At 38.7% G+C, this 24,446-nt stretch overlaps 1 protein-coding gene across 1 annotated transcript in view; it reads right to left on the minus strand.

The window, feature by feature from the left end:
* The window catches only part of Neil3 (nei like DNA glycosylase 3), a 44,247-nt gene extending 25,993 nt beyond the window's left edge, over positions 1-18,254 (minus strand). Inside the window, exons 1-2 of the mRNA XM_041673909.1 lie at positions 17,984-18,254; positions 5,481-5,605 (exon numbers count right to left, since the gene is read on the minus strand). Coding sequence (XP_041529843.1) covers positions 5,481-5,605; positions 17,984-18,139 — 281 coding nt within the window. The 5' untranslated portion in view covers positions 18,140-18,254. The remainder of the gene's footprint in view (positions 1-5,480; positions 5,606-17,983) is intronic.
* Between the last annotated feature and the right edge of the window lie 6,192 nt (positions 18,255-24,446).

The raw sequence follows: 24,446 nt of genomic DNA on the forward strand, positions 1-24,446 counted from the left end.
GTGAAACACTTCTGTCTTTACTAATTTTTGTGTTGTTGTGCTGAGACACCCTTATTTCCTAACAAGGAAATAAGAGTTGGTTTTGACTCAAACATCAAAGGTATATACATATATATTCCTATCATGCCAGTATATACCCCTATCACGGCAGTATACACCCCATCAAATAGCACTATTTACACCTATCATAGCAGTATATATCCCTATCAAGGCAGTATACACCCCTATCAAGGCAGTATTTACCTCTATCAAGACAGTATATACCCCTATTAAGGCAGTATATGCCCCTATCAAAGCAGTATATACCCCTATCAAGGCAGTATATATCCTTATGGAGGCAATGTATATCCCTATAGAGGCTGTCAGGGCTTGAAAACTCTGGTTACAAGTTTCTCTGTCATAAAGAAGAAGAAAGCCATTTGTGTTCTCCTCAGCTATATTCCACCACCCCCTTTTTTATGCAGTCCAATACCCTGGCTGTTTTGGGGTTGAGTTTTCATAGTTCAAACAACTTTATTAAGATACTCCTTTACAGGCATGGCTAGAGGCTAATCTAATCTAGATAATTCTTCACAGCTATGCTCAGATTATCTTCTAGATGATTCTAGATCGGGTCAAGTTGACAGTCAGTATTAAGTATCACATTAGTTGTTACATTCTTTCAAGTCATTTACTTTGCTTTATCTTTTCTCCAAACACAATATGCAAGTTAGTGCATCAGAACAAACCTACATAAAAATCAGAAAGGACAGAGATATTAACAGTTCTTAATTGTTGTAAGACAGTATTACCATAAGGTCACAAATAACCAGTAAAGTATATAAGAACATACAACTTTAGGACAACATCTTGCTTAAAAACAAACATATTCTCAGTAAAAGACTTATCTAGACAGATGCAGAAAGGATAACCCATCATAACAAAGTAGAGAGTATGGTAAGAATACAAGAATCACTCAAAATTAAATCTAAATAATTCAATATGTATATGAACTGCAAGAGATAAGTTATGACAAGGAAGTTGAGCTAATGTCACATATAGAAATTTAATACAGAGCTACCATATTATAGAGGAGACAATACTCAAACTATACATCATATGATACCAAATAAAACCACCAGTACCAGGAATGGATTACGTCTTTTTAAGTCACTGGGAAAACTGGCCCCATAGACCCCCCGCCCACAACCATAACTGTTTTATCACCAAACTTGACAGTAAGACCCTGTTGCTATACTTCTTAAGGCATAGAACATGGACAGAACCAGCTGGTAGTCAACTGGAGGTTTCATCCTTATTGGCTAGAGTTCTTAGTATGGGAAGATTTAATGTACATTACTGGAGAAGAAAAGTAATCATGAATCTCACCCAGCTATGTACCTTGTGAGCTACAAAAACAATCAGCGCAATAGATATGTTCTCTGGTGCAATAGTGGCAGAAATATTATGGGAGCAAACAGACGTTTTCAAAAACGTATTTAAGTCCCACTCTATGAGACAGAACCCATACCTGACATTGTTAAAGAAGCCAAGAACCTGAGACTAAATAGGTCATGGGCCCTAGAGGAAACCTACTAACTACTATTTTGCTCAATGAACATAGCAATAAAATGCCTCCTGAAGACATAATTTATACCCATTCAACCCTAATCATCTTCTTGTAGATAGTTATTAATACAGAGACCCACAATTAGACAACAGCAGAAATTAAGAGACTTTAGAGCCCTATGAAGGATGCCTTCATCACACCTTGGCTCAGAGACCTATATGAAGGCATGGTGGGGTCAGAAGACGGGGAGCAGAAAGAAAGACTGTAAGAACCAGAAGTGGAGGATGACTTTCGAGTTTTCCATACACAACAGGGCAGGTGCACATATGAACTCACAGAGACTGTGAGAGCATGCAGAAGACCTGCACAAGCTCAAAGCAGACAAAATTCCAGCATCAAGAGGAGAAAGTCGTACCCCTAGCCAAGAAGCTATTCACAGTTGATAGCTTCTGGGAGAGTTCTTCAATGAAATATCACTGGACATACCAACCAGACTTCAGGGCAGGCCCCATGAGCAGGAGTGGGTAGCACAAATCAAATTCCATTTTTGTTTGTTTAAAGAGAAAAAGAATATGAAGTTTGCTGGGTAGAGAGGATGGGAGGATCTGGAAAGAGTTAGGGGAAGAGAATACAATAAAAATATATTGAAATTTTTAAAGAGCAAATAAAGACATTAAAAAACAAATAAAGCAAGATAACTCATTTATCATATTTAAACTTACTATAAAAATCTGTGTTATTAATTAAAATGGATGCTTGGATCCATTAAAGAACATGGTGATCTCAGAAATACAGATGAGGTCAACTATTTCTCAATAACTTTGCAAAGAAATTTACTAGAAAAAAGGTTATTGCCACAATAAAACTGTCAGGATAATTGGATAAAAACAGGGGAAAAATATTATAAATAACCTCAAATGCTCATATGGACACACTCCATAGTCACATACATGTGTTGCAAACACACACACATGCATACACACTTACAAAGAAGTATAATCCAAGGGCTGGAGAGATGGCTCAGCTTTAAAGAGGACCTGGGTTCAGCTCCCAGCATATGGTAAGTCACAGTCATCTATAACTTCCATCCCAGAGAATGTGAATGTCCTCTACTGTCCCCACAGGGCATTCATGCACATGGAAAGCACACATGCATGCAGGAAGAACACCCATATTGTGTGAACATGAGTATTTATGATTCTGACATATATGGTTTAATTTAGAATTCTTATCAAACTTAAATTTTATTCTTCATGTTTAGTGATGGAATACAAAAAATTATCTGAAGATGTAACTCTTTTATAACTAGTTTAAAGATCCCACAAAGACAGATTAGTAAACTAGGAAGAATGGCTACATTATCTAATGTATATCAATGGAAGGTTCATAGCACTTAAACTACAAAACTTATTATGAAAGTCCAATGTCAAAATCTATCAAATATTATAAATACACTTTCTCGTCTCTGAATAGGTTTACAAATCACAGTTAGTAAGAGTCATATAAATCAGAACATAGAAAGAGCCAAGTGCTTAGAAATGGAAAAGTTGCATCCATTTTGATGGTTAAAGTTAGTCTGTATAATACTGTTTAGTATTCCACAGTATGATTAAAATCCCTTGGATAAAGCATTTACTAACAGAAATATCCCCCTCTCTAATTTGAATTTTTCTTAAGTGGAGCTCTTTACACAGCTGGCTCTGTTAGACTGGACCATAGAATTATTCTCTTATAGTATATTCTACTTTTATAAACAAATGAATCCCCGAAGATTCATAATTTCCCTATGAATGAACATGCATTCTGACTAAAATTCAAAGGGAATTTTGACTATGCCAACATTGGTGTTTGGAGAACTGAAGGAAATCTTCTATGCATGTTTCCTGCTGTATACTCTCTGAGACACAGACAAAGCACTGTGGTTAGAAAGGTGTTGTATAGAGAGTGGGTCCTTTGTTCATTCCAGCCGCCCGGCTAGCTTACACCCGAAATAACCCACAAAAATCGTATTAATTAAATTACTTCTTGGCCCGTTATCTCTAGCCTCTTATTGGCTAAGTCTCACATCTTGATTTAACCCATTTTGAATAATCCCTATGTCACCACAAGGTCGTGGTTTACCGGGACAGATTCAGCATGTCTGACCTGGCGTCTCCCTGGCGGCTCTTTCACTCTGCTTTCTTCCTCCCAGAATTCAGTTCTGTCTTCTCTATCTACCTAAGTTCTGCCCTATCAGGCCAAGCAGTTTGTTTATTAATTAACCAATAACAGCAACACACAAACAGAAGGACCTCCTGCACCAGAAAGGAAGTCAAAACTGAAGACTACATTTCTATCTATGGTGCACAGGGCTGCCGTTCCACACGAGTGCGGTCTCTCTTTGTTGGAGTCATTTATTCCTTAAAAAGCATAGGTTAGGAGTGCATTTAAAAAAAATTAAAGTCATATTGTAATATGGGATGCAGTTGATTTTTGATTGCTAAGTTCAGATTCCAACATCTACCAGTAGGCTTGAATTGTTACATAGAACAGTCATTAGGGCCACAGGAAATTCAATGTCAGCAAGCCAATGAATTTTTCTTCCAACCCATATATTGAGAGAGGTACTCTCCCGGGATGCTACTTATTCACGTAGCTTGAAGATGTGAGTGCCGTTGTTTAGAACTTCATGGAACACTCCCTGACAGCTCTTCACCGAGAAATGATTTCCTCCTTATCAGTCTGGTTGGGAACATCTGATAAAAAGCCTCCCTTTCATCCCACTAAAATAAATCTCCACCTAAAACCAAGAATCAATAACATATCAATGTTTTCGACTATCATCCATGGATCCCCTTGCGTATGGCCCTGTCCAGAGCTGAGTGTTTTCCATCACATCAATCTACTGAAGTAATAATGGAACTGGCAATATATCATTACTGATGAACCAGCAGACATATGCTGATGTTATCAATTCCAGACTAAGGAAAGCCATGACATGACAATGTTGCCCAAGGACAGAAGCTGCTGACAACTAAGAGAACACTTCACAGGGGAAGCAATTACAGAAACCTGAAGTACTCCAACTATGCAGTAGATGAGACGCAATAAATAACAATCAGAGAGCCATGTCTCTTGGCCTCCCTGAGTGTTATTCACCTGTTAGAAGCATGGGATCCAGGAACAGTTCTTTTGCTTTTCAGCTTTTCAGGTGGGAGCTAATCAATGTCTAAACACCGACAAAGAGAGAGAGAGAGAGAGAGAGAGAGAGAGAGAGAGAGAGAGAGAGTTCCAGGAAACAAATCCATAATCACAGTTTGTCAAACCTGAGGCTGACCTCTAAAGCCTCACTACGATATGACAGACTTGCCAACTCACAAGCCTGTCTCATTTACCTGCAAGCCACATAGGTGGTCATGAGAATCTAATTGTCGGCAAGTCTATCAAGGCCTTCTTTGCTAAAATACTATCCATACATTCTCACAAGAACTTCAGTCTATCTGTGGGAAAGTTTATGAATTCTTTCAGTTCCCAAATTTCCTTCAGAGCTTAGGAGAAAGAAAGAAGACAGGAAAAAAAATCGAGCAATGCACTTAAACCAAACTAGAGTCTGTCACAAATACAAAGTAATCCATGTCACCAAACGTAACTAACATGAAAATCAAAACAGAGGCTTGGCTCTGGTGTACTAGAGAAGCCCACCTAGCCCATCCATGTTTTCTTCCTAAAAAAAGACAAATTACTAAACTCTAAGTAATGATGACATCACAACGCATTCTTCTTGAGCTTCTTTCTTTCCATGATAGACTCTCAGCTTCTCTTACTGGAGCTCTCTTAAATCTGGACCACTTTCTACAGGACTAAGTGTAAAACCTGGCAAGCTGCAAGCAAAAGCTTCCCCATACATTCACACACAGAGAGCATCATGATGTATTGTACAGGTTTGTCTTACCGTAAGGCTATTGGGCCAAAGTACATAAACAGCTCCTTCCCCAAGGTTTCCACACCACTGTAAACATGTCCATCAAACAGTCTCAAGAATTTCCAGCCAGAATCCTGAGTATTCATTGTGGCAACCTAGGAGAAAATACACACATATGTAACACACACACACATACAAACTCTAAATACAATTATAACGCAATTCTGAGATCCACTCCTATTATCCCATGACCAGGTTCATTCCTAAAAGAAAAGCAACCTCTGTGAAGGCAAATAATGGAATCATCTATACACTTGTATTTTATCCAATTACTATGCAGTGACTCGAAAAGACAACAGCCAATTTTTTAATTTAAAAATAAAAGTTAGTGTAAACAATGAAGATGACCTTTTCCCAAGACCATAGTATGTGTGTGTGTGCATGCGCACGCACATGAAATTACAGCAAAGTTATGAGAATGTTGTAGAATTAACAAAATTTTTTTTTCTTGCTTTCAAAACTACATACAATCAAGATCCTTGAAGGGGTATTCCAAGTGGGCTGCTAAAAGTAATGAATTAAATATGAAATTGTAGATTTTTAACTGTACTGGTGAAATTTTAGGAAAATATAGTTAAGTCAAAAATCCACACCAAAAATGCACCCAAAGATCCACGTGGAGAGAATCAGCAAAACCCTGAGCTAGCCCGTAGCATAAGGACCCTTAAGAGAGTTAAGGAATGAGACTTCCTCTTCCCATGGTCTGTAGATGTTACAAATTAAAGTCTGGCATCCAGAGTGGAAAATCTAATACATGATATGCACCACCATATGTCAGCCATAATGTCAACCCAAAAGAAAAGGAAATTCACTTTCCCATCAGCCTTCCAAAACCAAACAATGTAGTTAGGATTACAATTCATGTAATCGTGAACATAAACTAATGCAAAACATAAACACGAAATATAGGTTCTTTTGTGGGGGAAGATAAGGAATTGGATTTAGCTTAGATATTGGTAACGTTTGTTTTCTTAAGCTCAGCAGTATGTATACTAGTGTTCCTCATATCATACTTTATCATCTAGGTATGTTTCATAGGCATCATTTAGTGAACACACGAAATTTAATAAAACCATTAAACATATACTCATAACTCAGTCCAATTCTAGAGGAACCTATGCTTTTCTCTGGTCTCTACAAGCATTAGGCATAGAGGTGGTGCACATGTATAATGCAAGTAAGACACTCATACATATAAAATAAAAATAAATGCATCTTTACATAAGATAAAATAGGCACAAATGATAACCGCATATTTTTAAAGGATTTTAAAAATTACTTGTAGTGTGTTTTAATGTGTGTGCAGATTAAGGACAGACGAAGTTGTTGATCCCTTGGAGCTAGAATTACACGCATTTAGGAGGCGCCCAGTGTGGATACTGGGAGCCACACTCAGGTCTCTGTAAGAGCAGCAAGTGCTCTTTGCTGTGAGGACTTCTCTTTAGCCCCAATCCATACACAACAATTTTTACAATTCTATTTATGTTCATCTATGTGAGTTAGACTCGTGTGTTCCAGAGTGGCATACATACATACCCACTGGGGTCAGAAGAAGGCCTTGGGTCTCCCTCTCCTCACTCTGTCTTTTACCATATGGGATCCTGTTTTCTCAGGGAGGCAGAAATCTAGCAAACCCCAGTCATGGCTGGATTACAAGCAGTTGGTGGGATGCTCAGTTTGTGAGGTGAGCGCAGAGGTGTGGTCCTCATGATTCTGCACCAAATGCTCTAAACAGCTGAGGTATTAGTTACAGGCTCAGAAAAACTGATAAACACATACAAATAATGGTTAAAATTATAAAAGCCTTCTCGTTCTGCAAAAAATCAGGAAGAACCTGGGAGATTCTGGCATCAGAATTACCGGTCCATTTGTCACCATGTCCTTAGAACTCCGGCTTCTGAATTCGCTTCTCTTCCACAAATGAACTCAAAGACCTCTGTATGATTAACAAGTTCTAACAAGGCAGGTAGAGTACTCAGGGAGGGGAAAACACGCATTCCAATCTGCTTTGTTTTTGTAAATGAATATGTGACTGCCCTGGATTGACTGACAGCAAGAGTCTTGCTTTTCTGTCTCCTGCAGTCTCTAAGCCACTTATACACACTTCAAGCCAAGGATAGACTGCAACAGCAGATTTCAAGGTAGGTTTCCATGGCAACCAATTATTATGTACAATGGCCTTTAAACTAGCCAGGACACTTTTAAGATGATGGAATACAGAGCAGACATAGATCTTTTATGAGTAACTTTTGTCTAAGTAAGGGTAGGTCACACTTTGGGGATCCGAGATTTAAAAGTCTTACTGTCATTTTAAATTTTCACTTACACATTAATGCCTCAGAACCTTGTTTCTTCGCCATTCCAATGACAACTGTCTTTTCTTCTGCCCTGTAAATTCTTCATTCGTATCTGGTTTTAACCATACATACTCTCTGAAATGTTCTACTAGGGCTTCCAGCAGAGAGCCAGTGATCAATTGTATCCCGTTTAACACCACACACGCATGCACGCACACACGCTCGGGCCTACCATGTTTCCCAGGTTCTTGGTTCAAAGGGAAATAGCTCATTTGGCCCGATGTTTTTACAAGTTAAAGAACAAACTAACATCTACCCAACATCCAGTCAATGACATGCTTTTGTCAGCTGCCACATTGATGTTTTTCCCCTTAGAGTCCTACACCACGTCCCTTCCCTACATGAGAGCTCATATATTTAGATGGTTCTTTCTACCCACTTATTCCCTGCCCAGATGTTTTTCTTTCTTTCCTTCACCCATTTCTGACTTTACCATGCTTTATAAGAGCTCTTGGCAAGGACTCGGAGGCTGTCACAATACGCATAAAGTGGTAAATGAGTTTTAATTGTCTCATGTGAAGCTTCCTCAAATTGCTAAATTAACAGCTTTGACAAGAACTTACATCACTTACATAAAAACTGTAGATGCCAACTGCTATGACAGTTCATGCTATTCTCTTCGCTTTGTCTACAGCTGACATCCAAAGTGGCACATGACATCTCGAAAGACAACTCTTTCCATTACACATGGCTGATTTATGACTGTTTAATTGGATTAGTTCATTTCAGAAAAGTTTGTTGACTTCCCTCTATATTTCAGACTGTATTCTAGAAGTTGGGCAGGTATCAATAAGTAGAACAAACTAAATTCCTCCACCATTGTGGCATTCATCCTCTAGTAGGGAAAGGACAGGGAGAGGAGTATGAGAATGATTTCTTAGGATATTTGAAAAAAAGAAATAGAGATGAAGAGATCAAGGTTGCCAGGAGGGTGCAGCCAGCTGCAATTTTAAATAATTTCAAAGGGGAACTGGCATTTGCCCAAGTTGTAAAGGATGTAAGGGAGTGAGCCATGGCTTTGGTAAAAGGAATAAGAGTGCAATCAATGCCTCTCTTGTGTCACAGGCCAGGGTGGCCTCTGCAGAGAGAACTCGTGGGATAAGATAAGTGAGATTTGACATATACAAGGAATCTGATTGTGTGGTCCAAGGTCCAATTCGTGCAGTGGCTTTTTCTTCTTAATGGAGTAAAGCAAAAATATGGTCTATATTAGTATTTGAAATGAAATCAGTGGTTGTTGGATTTGGCTGAAGGAGTTGAAGGTTAGAATCTGAATATTCCTTGAGACAACCGCCAAGATCCAGCTGAAGAGCATAAGGATCTGGATCAATGAGGTCCAGCGTCCTGAAAATGGCCAAATTCTTAAACACGTTTTGAAAATCAAGCAAAGTATTTGCAGATGAACTGAATGAAGAGCAGAAGAGATGGAGAGCTGGGATGATTAGTTTGGGGCATGAACCATAAGAGAGACGTCACAGGGAGACCTGAGGAAAATATATAGGACAGAAAAGGTGGGTTTGGTGGGAGACATGTGAAAGTTGAGGTGTCTGGTGCTGTGGAGGCTCATGTCTTTAATACAAGCACGTGGGAGGCAGAGATATATGCGTGGAAAAAATGCTTCAAGGAAGAGGACATGTCAGCGGCTGCTGGCAAGCCAAGTAAGACAAAGTCTGAGCTTGGACCCTGGACTCAGCCATATAGGAGTAATTCATAGAAAGAGATTTAGAGGTGTGAGAACAGGAAACACCTGATAAGAGCACAAGGCCTGCGATATAGAGAGCAGGAATCACAGCAGTGAGGCAGAGTGAATGCACAAAGGCAGGAGATGAGAGGAAGTGGAGAAAAGCAAATTTTGTTCATTTTGAGATGATCTGCGTTTGTGTATCAATGGAAAAAAATCAGGCGCAGAAAGGAACCACACAACACAGCACCGCTGCACCATCCTTAGGAAGCAAGAAGAGAAGGCCAAAGCACAAACAATGTGCTGGTCTTGATGGAGACACAGAATTTAATACCAGGACAGAGGACAGACAACACAGGTATAAAGGGGAGTTGGTATGGAGTCATACCTGTGGTATTGATCTACAGACTGATAAGTTTTCTGAATAAATCAGGAAACTAAGAGCAATATAGCCCCCAGGGACCTGGATCCTCAAACACTGTGTGTAGCACGTAAGAACATTAGCCCATCTTATCATTCTCAGGTTGAAGCCAATGTCCAAACACAAATGGTATCATCAGGTCCATCCTCTCATTTGAAATCTGTCAAAAGACATCTATGAAAAAGATGGTCTTGAAATCGCATTTGATAGCACAAAACTAGGCACACCTAGTTAGCCCAACTAAATCTCCTCCATGAAGGGTCCTCATCTCACTGAAAGAAAACACTCTTGATCGCTTACCTAGTTAATCCTGTGCTTACCTACATCATAACTCTCCTGGTATTTTTAATCATATAAATTCTAAAATCCTGGCCTATATATGACAGATATTTTGTACTCTATAAGGACAGCTGTCCCACCGTTAGAACACTGAAGTTTAATTGAGGAGCAAATGTACCACTATTTATTGTTATAACTGGCGAACTGAAATATTTACAAGTAAAATTCACATCTAATTTTTGGTACCTTTCAAAGATAAACCACTATACTCAGACATATATCTCAGAAGCATCCTACAGAAAAGAAAAGAAAACAGAAAATATGAGTTTTAATGGAATTCAAAACTTTTGGCTATTGAAACGCCCAGGGCTACGATACCTGTTAGGGAGAGATCCAAAACATCTTCTAGATTTTTCTCAGGTAATTTCTAACCATAGCCTTACAGACTATATAGAACATACAAGGTGGAGAATATGGTTCCATGTACAGTCTATGAAGAGCAGCTAAAACACCACACTCGGGTTGATTTCAACAAATTTTTATTGCCCTACATACCCATACACATACATATAAACACACACACATAGTGTAATCAATCAAGGCAGCAAGGGTGGTCATAAGCATTCATTAGTGCATCTACTGCTAACTATCAGAAACTGTACAGAGATCGAAATGTGAAAATTTTATCCTTTTCGTATTATAAAACAAAACCTTCATGGGTTGTCCTTCAAACCTTTATGATTCCTGGACCACTTGCTTATTAACAACTCAGAGGAGACCATATGCCCTTGCAAATCAATTCCGTTGTGCCTAGGAGGAGGAATCCAAAAATATAAAGGCCAATATGCTTAAAATGCATGAGACCATTATATATCTTCACACAGCTGTCAGTGAAAAGTGAAATACGTTGTCGTGGCTGAGAGAGCCTCAGAGAGCCTCAAACAAGATTCTTAAAGGTGTAAAATGTGTCTCACTTGCCCTACTGGTATTTTCGCCTATTCTTCATAGCTAAAAACAATATACATTATGACATCAAGGAAAAATTGGAAATAGTTATGAAATTAAACATGCTCAAAAAATGTTTATGGCCCAATGAATGTCAAAAGTATAATGTAGGTGGTAGCAGAAGGGCAGGCAGAGGAATGAACAGAGATGGGGAAAATACTTATTTATGAAAAACAATGACCTCCAACGATCAAATGACTTCAGCACGGAAGAAAGTCATCCAGCCACAGATACTGTGCGATCTTAGCTTGAATGTTCTAAAGAATTGGCTCTTTTTGGTTTTTTAACCTTATGAGGTATTTAGGAATTAAAGGGAAACATTGAATAATTCCTACCATGTATGTGTGTGTATATATATATAGTTTATAAACCTCTCTGGCTCCCACATTTCCCTGTTGCCAACCTGGGGAATTGAATAATCGCGAGGCTTTCTGCTGGCCACACTTAGCAGAGTGTTTGCGTCTCCACTGCCATGGTGCTTATTACACTGAACTATTATGTGGCTGTGACTTGTATTCCTCCCCTAGCTATAGACGTTCCCTGGGGACAGTGACTCTGTTTAGCTAATATCCCCAAGGGCTATCTACAGTGTCTGGGGATATTTGTAACCTTCATGGAATTAAACAGACCCTTTGCCCCTTCCCTCCTAAAAATCAGGACTGGATTTAAAATATAGGACTATGTCTCCACCACCATCCCTTTTATAATTACTATTACCAAAATTTCTTGAAAAAAAAGTAAAGAGAAGAAATAAACAGTCTGTTATTTTCTAATTATTTGCAGTGGAAGAAACACAACTCACAAGATTATCCAAGGCTACACGGAAGTTAAAGTTCTGAAACTACCCCTTCAAATTTCCCTTAGAGTAGAGAACTTTATCCTCTATGCGATCTTTTCCAATCAGATTGACTCATGTTTAGCCCACAAGAAGAACCCCATCCTGCTGTACCTCCCTGTTTCACAGGTTCATTTGGCATTCAAACACGGCTTTAAAAAGTGTACTCCGATATTTCATCTTTGGAGGAAAATGACATGTAAGGATCATTTTTAAATTTGAGTTATCTATTATGCAGGTGCTTTGCCCAAGACATCTGATTCCCAAAGACACTGTCACTTTTAAAGAATCAACTCTATGGAACACTTGGGGCAAAATAAAATTTTCAACTCTACTTGACTGTCTCCAGCAAGCCCCTTTATATATTTTTCTCTGCTTCTTCTTCGGTACCATCTCATTTCGTGAGTTTCTGCATAAAGACTGGGCAAGGCTGTTGCAATAAACCTAAGATATTTACAAGATATTCAGTTGTCCTGCTGTGGAATCTAAGGTCATTACCTCTTTCTACAAGCTTCTGTTGCCCAGACAGATTCAAAAATTAATTTCCAGAAAGCTATTATCTTTGCTATAACTACACACAATTGCCCAATACGTATTTGACTTTCTCATGTTGACCCTTATAATCCTGTTACTGTGTTATCTGAGCATTTGATCCTTTTCCTTTCTTTGTCTGAAATAGAGATGAAAATCTCCTTTGCCACAATTTTAAGTATGATTGAGTAGGGTTCACCTTCCCATTTTCAAGTGGCTTAATAATATGAAATCTTCAAAGCAACATATATTTTCAGAGACAGCACATGATTTATTGTGCTGATTACCATTTATCTTGCCTATCCATGGGTGAACTAGGAAGATGAACTTTTCAGAGAAAAATGAGACTTTCCTAGACAAATGTTTTGACTTCCATTCAGTTGTATATTGTTGTCGCAGAGAATGTCCTATCCACCCTCGTAGTTGCCGTAATATACTTTTTAAAATTATAGGTCACTTATCTATCAATTGAAACACTCAAAAACCCTAATTTCAAAATGATTCCCAAGATCTAAAATAATGTCTTTAGGTCCATAGATGAAAACGTGTTCTACACCCTTGAGAACTTTTGCCAAGGCTAAACACACTGTAACCCACCTAATGATATCAACGGATCACACCCTCTTCATAAAAGAAGCAGGTGTTCTCACATACTCTACCATAAGTGGGTCTGTTGGGAAAGCAGTGCTCCAGGAAAAAGAGGAGCAACCACAAAAACGTTTATTTTGCTAACTACTAAAGCTAAGAGCTTTTAGGTCCTCTGGTTTGCCCTTGATCAAATAGAGTCAGATGCGAGGACAAGCATCTCCAGATGGGGATGTAGCAAAAGTAAAGATGACCAGATGTTCTTTACAGCATCTGAAACAATGTTGGATCAAAGCTACAATGGCCATAGACAACTCGCCACTATCATCTATAGAATATATAGAATCTATGTCGTTACCCTTCCTGAGTCTGTGAAATGCTGGGTGCTATAATAATGACCTCGAGTCTCCAGAGAAGTCATTATCAGTATCCATTTAAAAGGCAAGAATTATTTAATACATATCCTATAAAATATAAAGGAAACCCTTTGGGATATTTGATTAGCTTATCCTTTCAAATAAAAGGCAAGAAAAAACATCTTTGTTTTTTTCTACTTTGAACGCGGGAAGACTTTTACTCTGGGGCGTCTTTACTTTGATGTACTAATACATATCTCCAAATGACACAGACAACTAAAGGTCCACATGGTCATAAGAAACTCCAGACAGACTCCTAAAAACATACTTAGCCTCTTTTACATTATTCAAAACTTGGCTTTTCTCCATCCATTCAACTCATATTTAAATGCCTAGCCTGTTCATGAGGCTTTAAAGCATCATACAGATGATTCCATGCAGGTAACATATTAAAGACATGTATGGCACTTTAAGAAATCATCAGAAAAACCAGTGTATGTTTCTAATCAGTAAATACTTATGCACAGACAGTTTTATTCTCATGAAAGGAAGTTAACAACACATGCAGATCACACACTGATTTCACTAAAATACCATATCCACCCAACAATTAAAATTGGAGGATTGACGCTTCAAAGCTCATTAGCTGGACGTGTTCATTTACATTCCGATATTGTTTCCTACCACAAGCTCCAGCAGAGTATCATGCAATATGCTTACACGGTTGCCTGAATTTAAGCTGACAAGACAGTGGCCCACATCTTAGAAGAGTAATACAGCGTGTGGATGACTGGCAGATGCCAAGATCTTCTACAGGGAGCGTTCTTCAAAATAAGGATGGGTGGCCACAGCAGGAGGGGAACCAGAACAAAGAGAAATGCTATATGATAAACAGAGTAAGTGGTTCACCCTGGCAGGAGCTCCCGAGGTAAGAAGTTTTATGTTTGGTTTTTGGAATGATTATCTGAAGTTCGAATCTTTTATGCTAAATGGCCACTTAATATTTCCTTAGCTCTCTTTTGTTATTTTTTTCATATTTATAGTACTGTAAAGAATACAGTATGCAATTATTTTTAAATGCTGCTTTGAGAAAACTAATCATTTCAAGCCAGCAGTGGAAACATTAAACAGCTTTAGCTACTTGGCATATATGCTGAAGAAACAGGGGGTCATCTGTTACAATAATGATCGTGCCAGAAGTTTGTGACAATGGTCCATATTTTAATGAAATTTAGTACAGATCCAACATCCTTCTCAAATGCAAAAGACTGTTGATATTTACAAAGGTTATTACTATGCTTTTATAGATCAAAGGCCCAGAAAATGAAGCCACAAGGGAGTATTTAGAATTTTACTGAAAGCCACATTATTAATTTCATATTGATGTTCAATCCAATGTCGACAGAAGCAGATCCTTCATCCTAATGACAAGGCTCTATTCCAATAATTAGTTCTTCTTTCTATTAAGGCATTATCCGTAATAGCTTTAAATGCAGGGCTATTTATTTGCGGACTATAGCTCAGTGAGTACTGTTGCCAAGGGACTCTAATCATTGCTCAACCATTAATAAAGCACTTATATTAGGTTATCAAGATGCACTCTTTGGTGCCATCTCAACACAGCAATGAAGAGAATTATCAGAGCAGGTAATTGACGGAGGTGAACAAAATTTAAATGGTGGAGGACACCGCCAAAACCCAAGGTCATACTTCTTCAGTTAATAAGAAATCACTCTCACGTACAGGGCCTTAAGGTGTACCAATGCATTAAGCACTCCATTACTGAATCTTTTATTACTGATCTGCTGTAACATGCATAAAAGTATTTGTTTTGAAGTCTGAAAAGAGAGCAAATCTTGGCCCGACACCTTACTACATGTGAGAGTGTTTAACTGAGTTCAGCTCACCTTGAGGCCCCATATTCCTTTTCTGTACCAACGGGTTTATCTTTATTGTGGTATTATTCTTTCTTATGCCTAGCTATGCCCATGTTTTGTTGCAGTTAATCAAGATAAACCTAAAAGCAATTGTTAATACTATTTTGCCTAACTATCAATGAGATGATTATTTAAGACATAATCTTGATTTCTTGCAATAAGACTCTTCTTTGGTTTTATTTTCCCAGTAACTAGAACAGAGTCCATCACAAACCACTATTGTTGGATGATATAGAGCATGGTATCACTGAGGATGGGCATATCTGAAGCATTGCTAAGTCCTACAGTCTCTGCTTCTGAAATAGCAACTGGCTTTCTTCCCTTAATTTCTACCATCAACAGCTGAGCCCAAGGTCCTCCCCTGGACCGTTGCAATGCCTACTTGAGATTTCTTCCATTTTTTTTTTTCTCTTCTTCAATATACAGGGTTTCCATTCAAACTGTAAATAAATCTTAACTACAATGCAGGGTTTCTCATGATGCCTAAGGAAGAAACATCCCTAATGTGAAGCAGGTAAATGGTACAGCACCTAAGGCTGAAGATGTCAGTTTGGTTTGGTCCCTGGAAGCCACACTAGGTAGAAAAAGAGCTAATCCTGCCAGCTGTCCCATCTTACGCTCTGACACACATGCAACCACATAAACAAGCAAACACAAAAAATAAAATTAAATTCAAAAAATACATGTCCCACATGTGGTATATGGAAGTCTTTATAATCTGCCTATCAGCTTTAATATAAAGCCATCTTCCTATCTCATCCTTGATGTGGGAGGTCCTTCTATGTATTGCTTTTTTTTTTTTTTGGTTAATGAATAAAGAAACTGGCTTGGGCAGATAGGGAAGAGTAGAGCTAGTGTGGAAATCTAAACTGAATGCTGGGAGAAAGAAGGCAGGGTCAGACAGAGAGAAGCCATGTAGTCCAGTCAGAGACAGATGATGGAACTTTATCCAGTAAGCCACAGCCTCATGGCAATGCACAGATTAATAGAAATAGGTTAAATTAAGCAATACACAGATTAATAGAAATGGGTTATATTAAGATATATGAGTTAGCCAGAAATATAATTAAGCTATTGGCCAAACAGTATCACAAATAATATGGTTTCTGTGTGATTATTTTGAGCAGCTGGAAACAAACAAGCAGCCTCCTACTACATATCCTTTTACATACATACACACAGCTTTTCTTTCTGGCCCTTGAATGGTATTTTTCTTTATATTGGCCCACCTTCATCCCAAGAACTCTTTATCTCCTATTCCCCCTTCATATATCAGTTGTGTGACCTCCCCAGGGGAGACTTCTCTTGTCTCCCAATGTCCTAACAGAGAACCACAGCCTTCCTCTGTGGTTCTATCCATTTGTAGATGTTAATTTGTAAATGTAAATTTTTATGTTATCCTTTATTGAATGCATATCCCCAACTCTAGTATAAAAGCAAACTTACTTTCGCCTCCCTGTACTCTGGTACTTAAAGGATATTCAAAATTTTGCTGAATGAGTGATCTTCATCAACATTAATATTTTGGAGGAACCATTAACATGGATGGATCTCCATAGTACTCTGAAATAACTTTGAAAAACATGATAATTTTTTTTTTAAAAAGTACAGAGCACTCACTGACATATCAAGTCAAAATAAACAGAAGCACAACTGTTAGAAAGATCGAAAACATTTTTTTCTCAGCTTGAAAATATGTTTTCCTCATTTCTTTCAAGTTGGGAACATATGCCAATTTCATAGCAGAAAACTTCTTTCCTAGACCAAAGGTGATGAGAAGGCTTTGCAAGAGAAATTGAAGCACAGCACAATATTGCAAGTATCCATGAAATACAATCAACCACACATCGAAAGGGCTTTAAAAGCATGATAGTTTAATCAGAATATTTTTTAGTATAGTTCTTAGTTCTTACTAAATGACTATCTAGCCATCTGCAGTGTACGCCTGAGTGGCAAGAAGCTGTGCTACAATTTACTTTTAAAAGACCTAAATTCACTTAAGGAAACCAGAAGTAGGTTTTACTGCCCCTTCATTAGATGGCAATATTCAACTGAGTGAGTATTTAGTGCTAAATTTTCCATGTGCAATTTTAGAATTATGTATTACTTATCAACTGCAGGTTTTTAGGCAAGCAAAGGTGCTAGGATTTTATGTTAAAGGTTCAGTCTTACAATGTGAAGAAAGGCACCAGACGTTGCACAAATCCGATGATATTGTCAGTGAAAGTAGACGGTAAGCATCAGAAGACACCTTTTGAGGACTGACTTACAGATGTGGCCTTCCTTGGATCTAGCACTGGCATTGTTAGTCAGCTTCTGGCTAGGACTCACTCCCTTTCCAGGTAACGATAAATGTTGGGAAACACAGGTCCTAGCACAAGGGGAACAGGGTAGATGCAGAGACCACAGGTCCCAGAAACAAGCTGTTTCTTCTGCCACTCCAACTTCCCACTGCAGACTCCAAAAGGGACTTAGGACTCACTCACCTGGGGAGAGACCTCAGCTGGAGAGGCTCCGGGGAGCAACGCAGTGCCCACCAGGCTCTGCAGAGCTCGTCCCCGCAGGCCGGTCACTGCTTGACCTGGTCGCACTCGCGCCCGAATCTTCTCTCCATTCAGAGTACAGCCTGGCCCTTCCACCATCTCTGCAGACCGTCCAGAGCTCCTGACAATTTCAGGGTCCTATTGAAAAACAACCAAGCAACTTCACTTCCTGAATCACAGACTGGGCGGCAGGAAAGTTCAAATCTCCCGCGCGTCCCGCCCCTCCTAGGGCACTAAACCACGCCCACAGGAAACCAAGCCCCGTCTACCGGCGTCCAGGCCCCTCCCAGGAATGCCGACTCCGCCGGCGGGAAACTTTGCTGGCCACAGCACTTCCTGCCCTGCGGGTCACACAAGTCCTCCAGTGCAGGAGAAAGGAGCCCAAAGACCAAGGTTAATGAAAGAACGCGGGGAATTGGGGTGAAAACTTAGAAACTCTGATCCAGCTACTCAGCCCATGCACTTTTCCTAAACCAACCTCTAAAGCAGCCCTAAAATGCGAAGTTATTGAAGACAGTCTGGAGACCTATGCTTGATAAGCCTTATTCTAACCTGAGAGGCAGGACAAAAGCTGAAAAGCAGTTTTAGGAAACTAACAATATTGTCTGTATTAAAGAGTACGTCACTTTCAGATAACTAAGTATGCTAAGCCCAAAACCATACATCCATTTTGTTTTGACTTGTACTGAGTGAATGCTAATTTGACCTTTTCCCCTTTTTATGAAGAAGGATTCTATAAATTTAAGGGGAATACACGATTTTTCAAACCACCCACAACGCTGAGCAAAAAACAAATCTGCACATATGATTGTACTTGATCCACAAAGTCTGTAGGTTACAAAGAACTTTCTCCTTTTTGCACTGAAATATAGCACACTAAAACATCAGTTTGTCGTTTCATACAAGCCCAGCGCTGTACTGCAGTTAAAGGGGAAACAGAAATGTGAAGGCCTGCGGTGGCTTTCTAGTGCATACTGATGAGTAGCTGCACTTGTCTCCATGGGACTCAGGACTGTCTCAACCGTGGTTAACTCAAATTCAGTTCTGATCTCTATGGATGGGGAGAAGTCTGAAATAGCCTTTTCACTTTTCACCTTTGTATTGTTTACTGTTAGCTAATGAATGACATCATTTCTTATTTAAACGTTTCTGTGAGTCATAAGTTGGCAAAGTCTAGCTGGATGGTTCTGGCTCCACAGTTCTCTAAAGGTTGCAAGGTAAGTTTGATTGATTGTAGCTAGGAGATCCTCTTCCAACAGGGTTCATTTATGTGGAGACATTTTGCTATAAACATTCCTTATTATTTCCAGTTTTGAGAAAACACTGTAAAGTGAAGGAATTCAGTTCTGCTTTCTGTTCCCAGAGTACACTTTGTACTTTCTGTGTCGTCTTTTCTGGAGCAAGTCTAACTTTTTATTCATCTAATTTTATTTATTTATTTGATTAATCTGATTAGATGATTAGAACCAATATATGACTATATAAAAAGGGGATTATTAGATTGGCTTACACATGCAGACTAGTCAGTCCAACAATGGCTGTCTTCACACTGAAGCTTTTCAGGTCATGATGAAGCTTAACAGTCCCAGTCTGAGGCTGAAGACCTAGGGGAGTCCTAAAGAGTCACTGGTCTTTGGTTACTGGAAGCTCAAAGAAACTGGCTTCTGATGTCAATGAAGTCTGGCAGCAGCAGTGGCAATGACAGCAACAGAGTAGATGAACTGGCCAACAAGCTGTGAAGTGAAACTACCAAAAAGCAAAAGCATGTGTCTTGGATTTTCTTACATATAGGCCATTGGAAGGCATTGTGGACGTTGATGGTGAATCCTCCCATTTCAAATAACCTAAACAAAATAAAAAAATCTTTCATAGGTGGTTAGAGAGGATTATCTCATGGGTGATTCTAGATTTTGTCAAGTTGGCGATCAAAATTAACCATTTGTTTATCTGGAATGAAGTCCTGCTGTGTAGCCCAGATTGGCCCCCATCTGCTGATGATCCTTCTTCAAGGCCTCCTGAGTGTCTCAGTCATGCTCCACAAATGCACGGATAGCCCAATGGATTGGCACTTTTTTTCTTTTGAAAACTTTTCTCTTCACCCTAGTTAACTGAAGTTCAAATCCCAAAAGTAGTTCTCCTCTTGAAATCTTTCCAGATACGGTTAGAATAAGTCTCTTGTGTTATGTAGCTGGCCCTTCAGAGACTTCAGCAAAACACCTTTATATTAATTTGTGTGTACTGGACTTTCACAAGAATAGATTCTCATTCCTCAGTGACAAGTGGATATCTTGCTTGCTCTATTTCTTTGCATTGCCATAGGATGCTCTTTGGCACATTATATACATTCCACAAACATGGAATTTTAAAAAATTTGGATTTCTTTCCCCAAATACCTCTTATATTAACTACATCTTTTTTTTATATATTTACTATTATTTATTTGACAAAAAATTTTATGTTTTCAGAAGCTATTTCTAGAATAAATGTTATTGAGTTTGGTTAATATATAAAATTATCCTTTAATATACTTGCTCTAGAAGGGCAGCAAACCCGTACCTTGGTTATTCCATGGGACACGAGACCTACAGTAAGAACAGCCATTTGTATATAACATTTTAGATGTATTTGTCTTCATGATAACTTTGTATCATAGTCAGAATAGATGTCATTAATAATTTACAGGTGTGATGATTAATTTTGATTGTTCACTTGATTGGATTAAGAACTGCCTCGGAGATTAGGAAAGTTTAACTTTAAATGTGTCTGTGAGGGTATGTGCAGATCCTGGGGCAATGATCTAATCAGTATCTTAATTCATTAATGGAGTCAAAATCTAATAGACTAGTGGGAATTGATGGAACAATAGAAATTAGGGTCTGACTGGAATCAGTAATTCATAGACAGCATGTTTTTCTTTATTCCTTTTTAAATATATATATATAATTATATATATATTATATATAATTCATAATTATATATATAATTCATAATTCATTTTACATATCACCCACAGTTGCCCCTTCCTCCAATAGTATGTTGTTCAAGTCATATCTTGCCCTGATCTTCTTCTGGCCTACGCTACTTTCTGTCCTCATCAAAGTAAAAGTAAAAGTGTGTCCTCCATCATGTCCTGCCACCGTGATGTTCTGCTCTACATGAGGTCAAGCAATCATGGATTTTGAACCTTTTGAAGCAACAGGAGTGGGAGGCTTAAGACATGGCTCACTGTTTAAAAGCATTTGTTGTTTTCAGAAGACACAGGTTTGATTCTCAGCACCGATATGAAACCTCACAATCCATAACCTAATTCCAGATCTGATCATTTTCTTACCTCTCTGGGCATCAGGCCTTCATGTGCTGCACACATACACATCCTAATAATACTCATACATATAAAATAAAATAAATGAACCTATTTTAAAAACTTAAACAGTGATCCAAAATAAATCTGATATCCCCGAAGTTGTTTGGTTGGGTACTGTGTTGTACCAACACAAAGTGTAGCTAATGTAAGTGTGGGCAAGTATAGAAACAGAAACCAAATTTTCTTATTGTTTTTCTTACCCAGAGTCTCACTTAGAGCACAGTCATTGATCAAATAAAAAATATCTGACATATGGGGAAAGATAGTTTACCTCTAGCAGTCAGGGTACAACACCTATACAGTACTGGTTTAAAGAGTTTTTAATGGCATAAGAATTTGCTAGAAAGAGAGAAATGAAAGACAAACATAAATGTCAAATTGACTTTGAAGTGCTTCATTACCAAGGGGGTGAAAAGCACATTTGCTTGACACTGGGTGTGGTGACACATGACTATAATCCCAGTCCTACAGAATCCAAGGCAAGAGAATTGTGAATTGAAGATCAGGCCAGTGAAAACTACACAGTAAGTCTGAAGCCAGTCTCGACTACATCTCAAAAAGCAGAACAAACAAAGAGGCAAACAAAAGTATTCTCTGTGAGGTCTGAAGCCAGACTCTGAGGTAGACAATTCTGTAGTTGAACCCTTGCATGCAAAGACATGATCAAAGTGTGGATACAGATAATGCCATTTTTTTAAAAAAAAAGCAATGAGAGGAAAAGAGGTCTCTCATGTTACTCTCTATACAAAAGAAAAATATAGATCGTGGTGAATTCATTGAAGGAAAGCGCTCAAAAAGACCTGGGAATTGAGTGGCCTTAAGAAGTGGAGCTCCAGGCAAGTACAAAGGTCAACTAAGGGAATTCATAACAAGGCTAAAAGGAAAAAGATGTGATATACTTAAGCAATGGTGATTAATGCAATAATATCAATCAGGGACAAGATGGACAACACTGGAAATATTACTGGTAAGTGTATTATAGAGAATTTAGGATAATGTAAAGTTAAATTCACGAGGGAGGTAATAGACAGTGAAGGTTTTGAGCAGGTATAATGGTCCTTACCTCACAAATTTCAATATTTCCTTAATCTGAATTCCCGACTTACTAAATTCACTAAACTTAAACCCAAAACAGCATTCATATGTGAGATGGATTGAAACAATAGTCTAGATATGGGTTTTCTTATTCTTCCTTAAGGATAGCTGCAAGTGACAGGTGGGTTTCTTTGCTTTGTTATGCTGTATTTATAATGGTTTGAAGAATTTTTAAGGCAAAGTTTCCCCTAATAATTATCCCATGTTCTCATTGATTCTAAGCATCAAGTGATGGTCAAAGGTTTCCAAAGCATTTGCCTTTCATTTGCCCCGCAATCCCTCATGGCTGTAACTGTAACTGTCATTTACAAGTGAAGGAAATGGGACACATAGAGGCCCTGTAACTTGTGCAAGGTTATACACTTGGGATTGACTAGGCAAACTATAGCCCACCAAATAGTTTCAACAACATCTATTATATCACAATCAGATATTTTTATCAACAACTCGAATTGTTTAGTGGAAAAGAATAAAATCGTTTATCGGCCTCACATGGAAATTAAAGACAACTTAAAAAATTCTCTGTTGTTGCACTAATTCTAATTGGTCTTAATAAATAAAACCCAGAGTCAGATATTAAGGGGGTGAAAGCTGAAGGATCAGAGAAGCAGTGTGGCCAACAAGTAGAGAGACCTTTTACCTCTACCAATGCTCAGACTGAAGGGACAATCCTGTTCTCAGACTATCTGTCTCTTCAGACTGCATCCTGCCCAGGTGATAAGCAGACTGCACTGAGCTCGTGTCTCCTCCCACCTTATATTTCTCTCTCTGCCCACCCATATCACTCCTGTCTCCAGCTCCCTAGTGCTGGAATACAAAAGTGGGATCCGAAGTGCAGGGATCACTTTTCTGTGACCTCTGTTTCTCTTTTAGATAAATTTAACCTCCTGTAGCCCAGAGTGGCCTTGAACTCGCAGAAATGCCTCTGCCTCTGTCTCTCGAGACCTGGGATTAAAGGAGTGTGCCACCACTCCCTGGCCTATAGTGGCTTAACTCTGCACTCTGATGTTCAGGCAAGCTTTATTTGTTAAAAAAAAAAATGAAATATCACTATACTAGGTCTTAATTACATTTCTACTGCTGTGAAGAAACACAGTGAGTAAGGCACTTATAAAAGGAAGTACTGATTGTGAGCTTTTTTACAGGTTCGGAGGGTGATCAACAACCATCATAGCAGGAAGCATGGGAACAGACAGGCCTGGTGGTAGAGAGATCACAGGTAGTTTGTATCTTATCTCCACATTGGAGAGTGGAATTGAAGCCAACCTGGGCTTTTGAAAACCCAAAACCTACTCCCAAGTGACACAGTTCCTCCAATAAGGCCACACCCCCTAATCCTTCCCATGACAGTTCCACCAACTAGGGACCAAACATATGGTTAATATGAACACACAGGAGGCATTTTCATTCAAACCACCAAACCTTCCATCTAATTATTATTTTTAAACATATTTTGGATTATGAAACTTCTCAAGGTCTTTGAGGAAACTTCTAACTAGATGACAACAGTATAGCATGGGAAAAGTTGTCTTTTATGTAATTTACTTGAATATATTTACAAGTATATAGCATCCATTCTCCCTCAGAGCCCTCTAAGTTTGATCTTTGAATCAAGGAACTTGTCAGCAGTGAGCATGATATATAAGGGTTTTCAGTGGTATTTGCTAAAAAGGCTGCAGTTTCTGAACCTTAAGAAAACTTAACAGGCTACCAAAGAGCAGTAGAAAGTATAGTAACAGAAAACATTTAGACACTTTCCTTGTTTGACACCAACTCCCAGTGTTGCAGAAGAGCCAATGGGGTGAGATATTTTTATCTAAAGGAGACCAGAGGTGTGTAGGTGGTAGTTGTCATCTTGGAAAAACAGTTTCAAAATTGCCAGTTCCACCTTGTGCTTCCTCTACACACAACTCCTCTGACACAGTATTGTGTCATCTGTGTTTGTGG

Source organism: Microtus oregoni, unplaced genomic scaffold, assembly GCF_018167655.1.
Source record: "Microtus oregoni isolate MIOR12 unplaced genomic scaffold, Mior012 000024F_ref0000369, whole genome shotgun sequence".
Lineage (NCBI taxonomy): Eukaryota > Metazoa > Chordata > Mammalia > Rodentia > Cricetidae > Microtus > Microtus oregoni.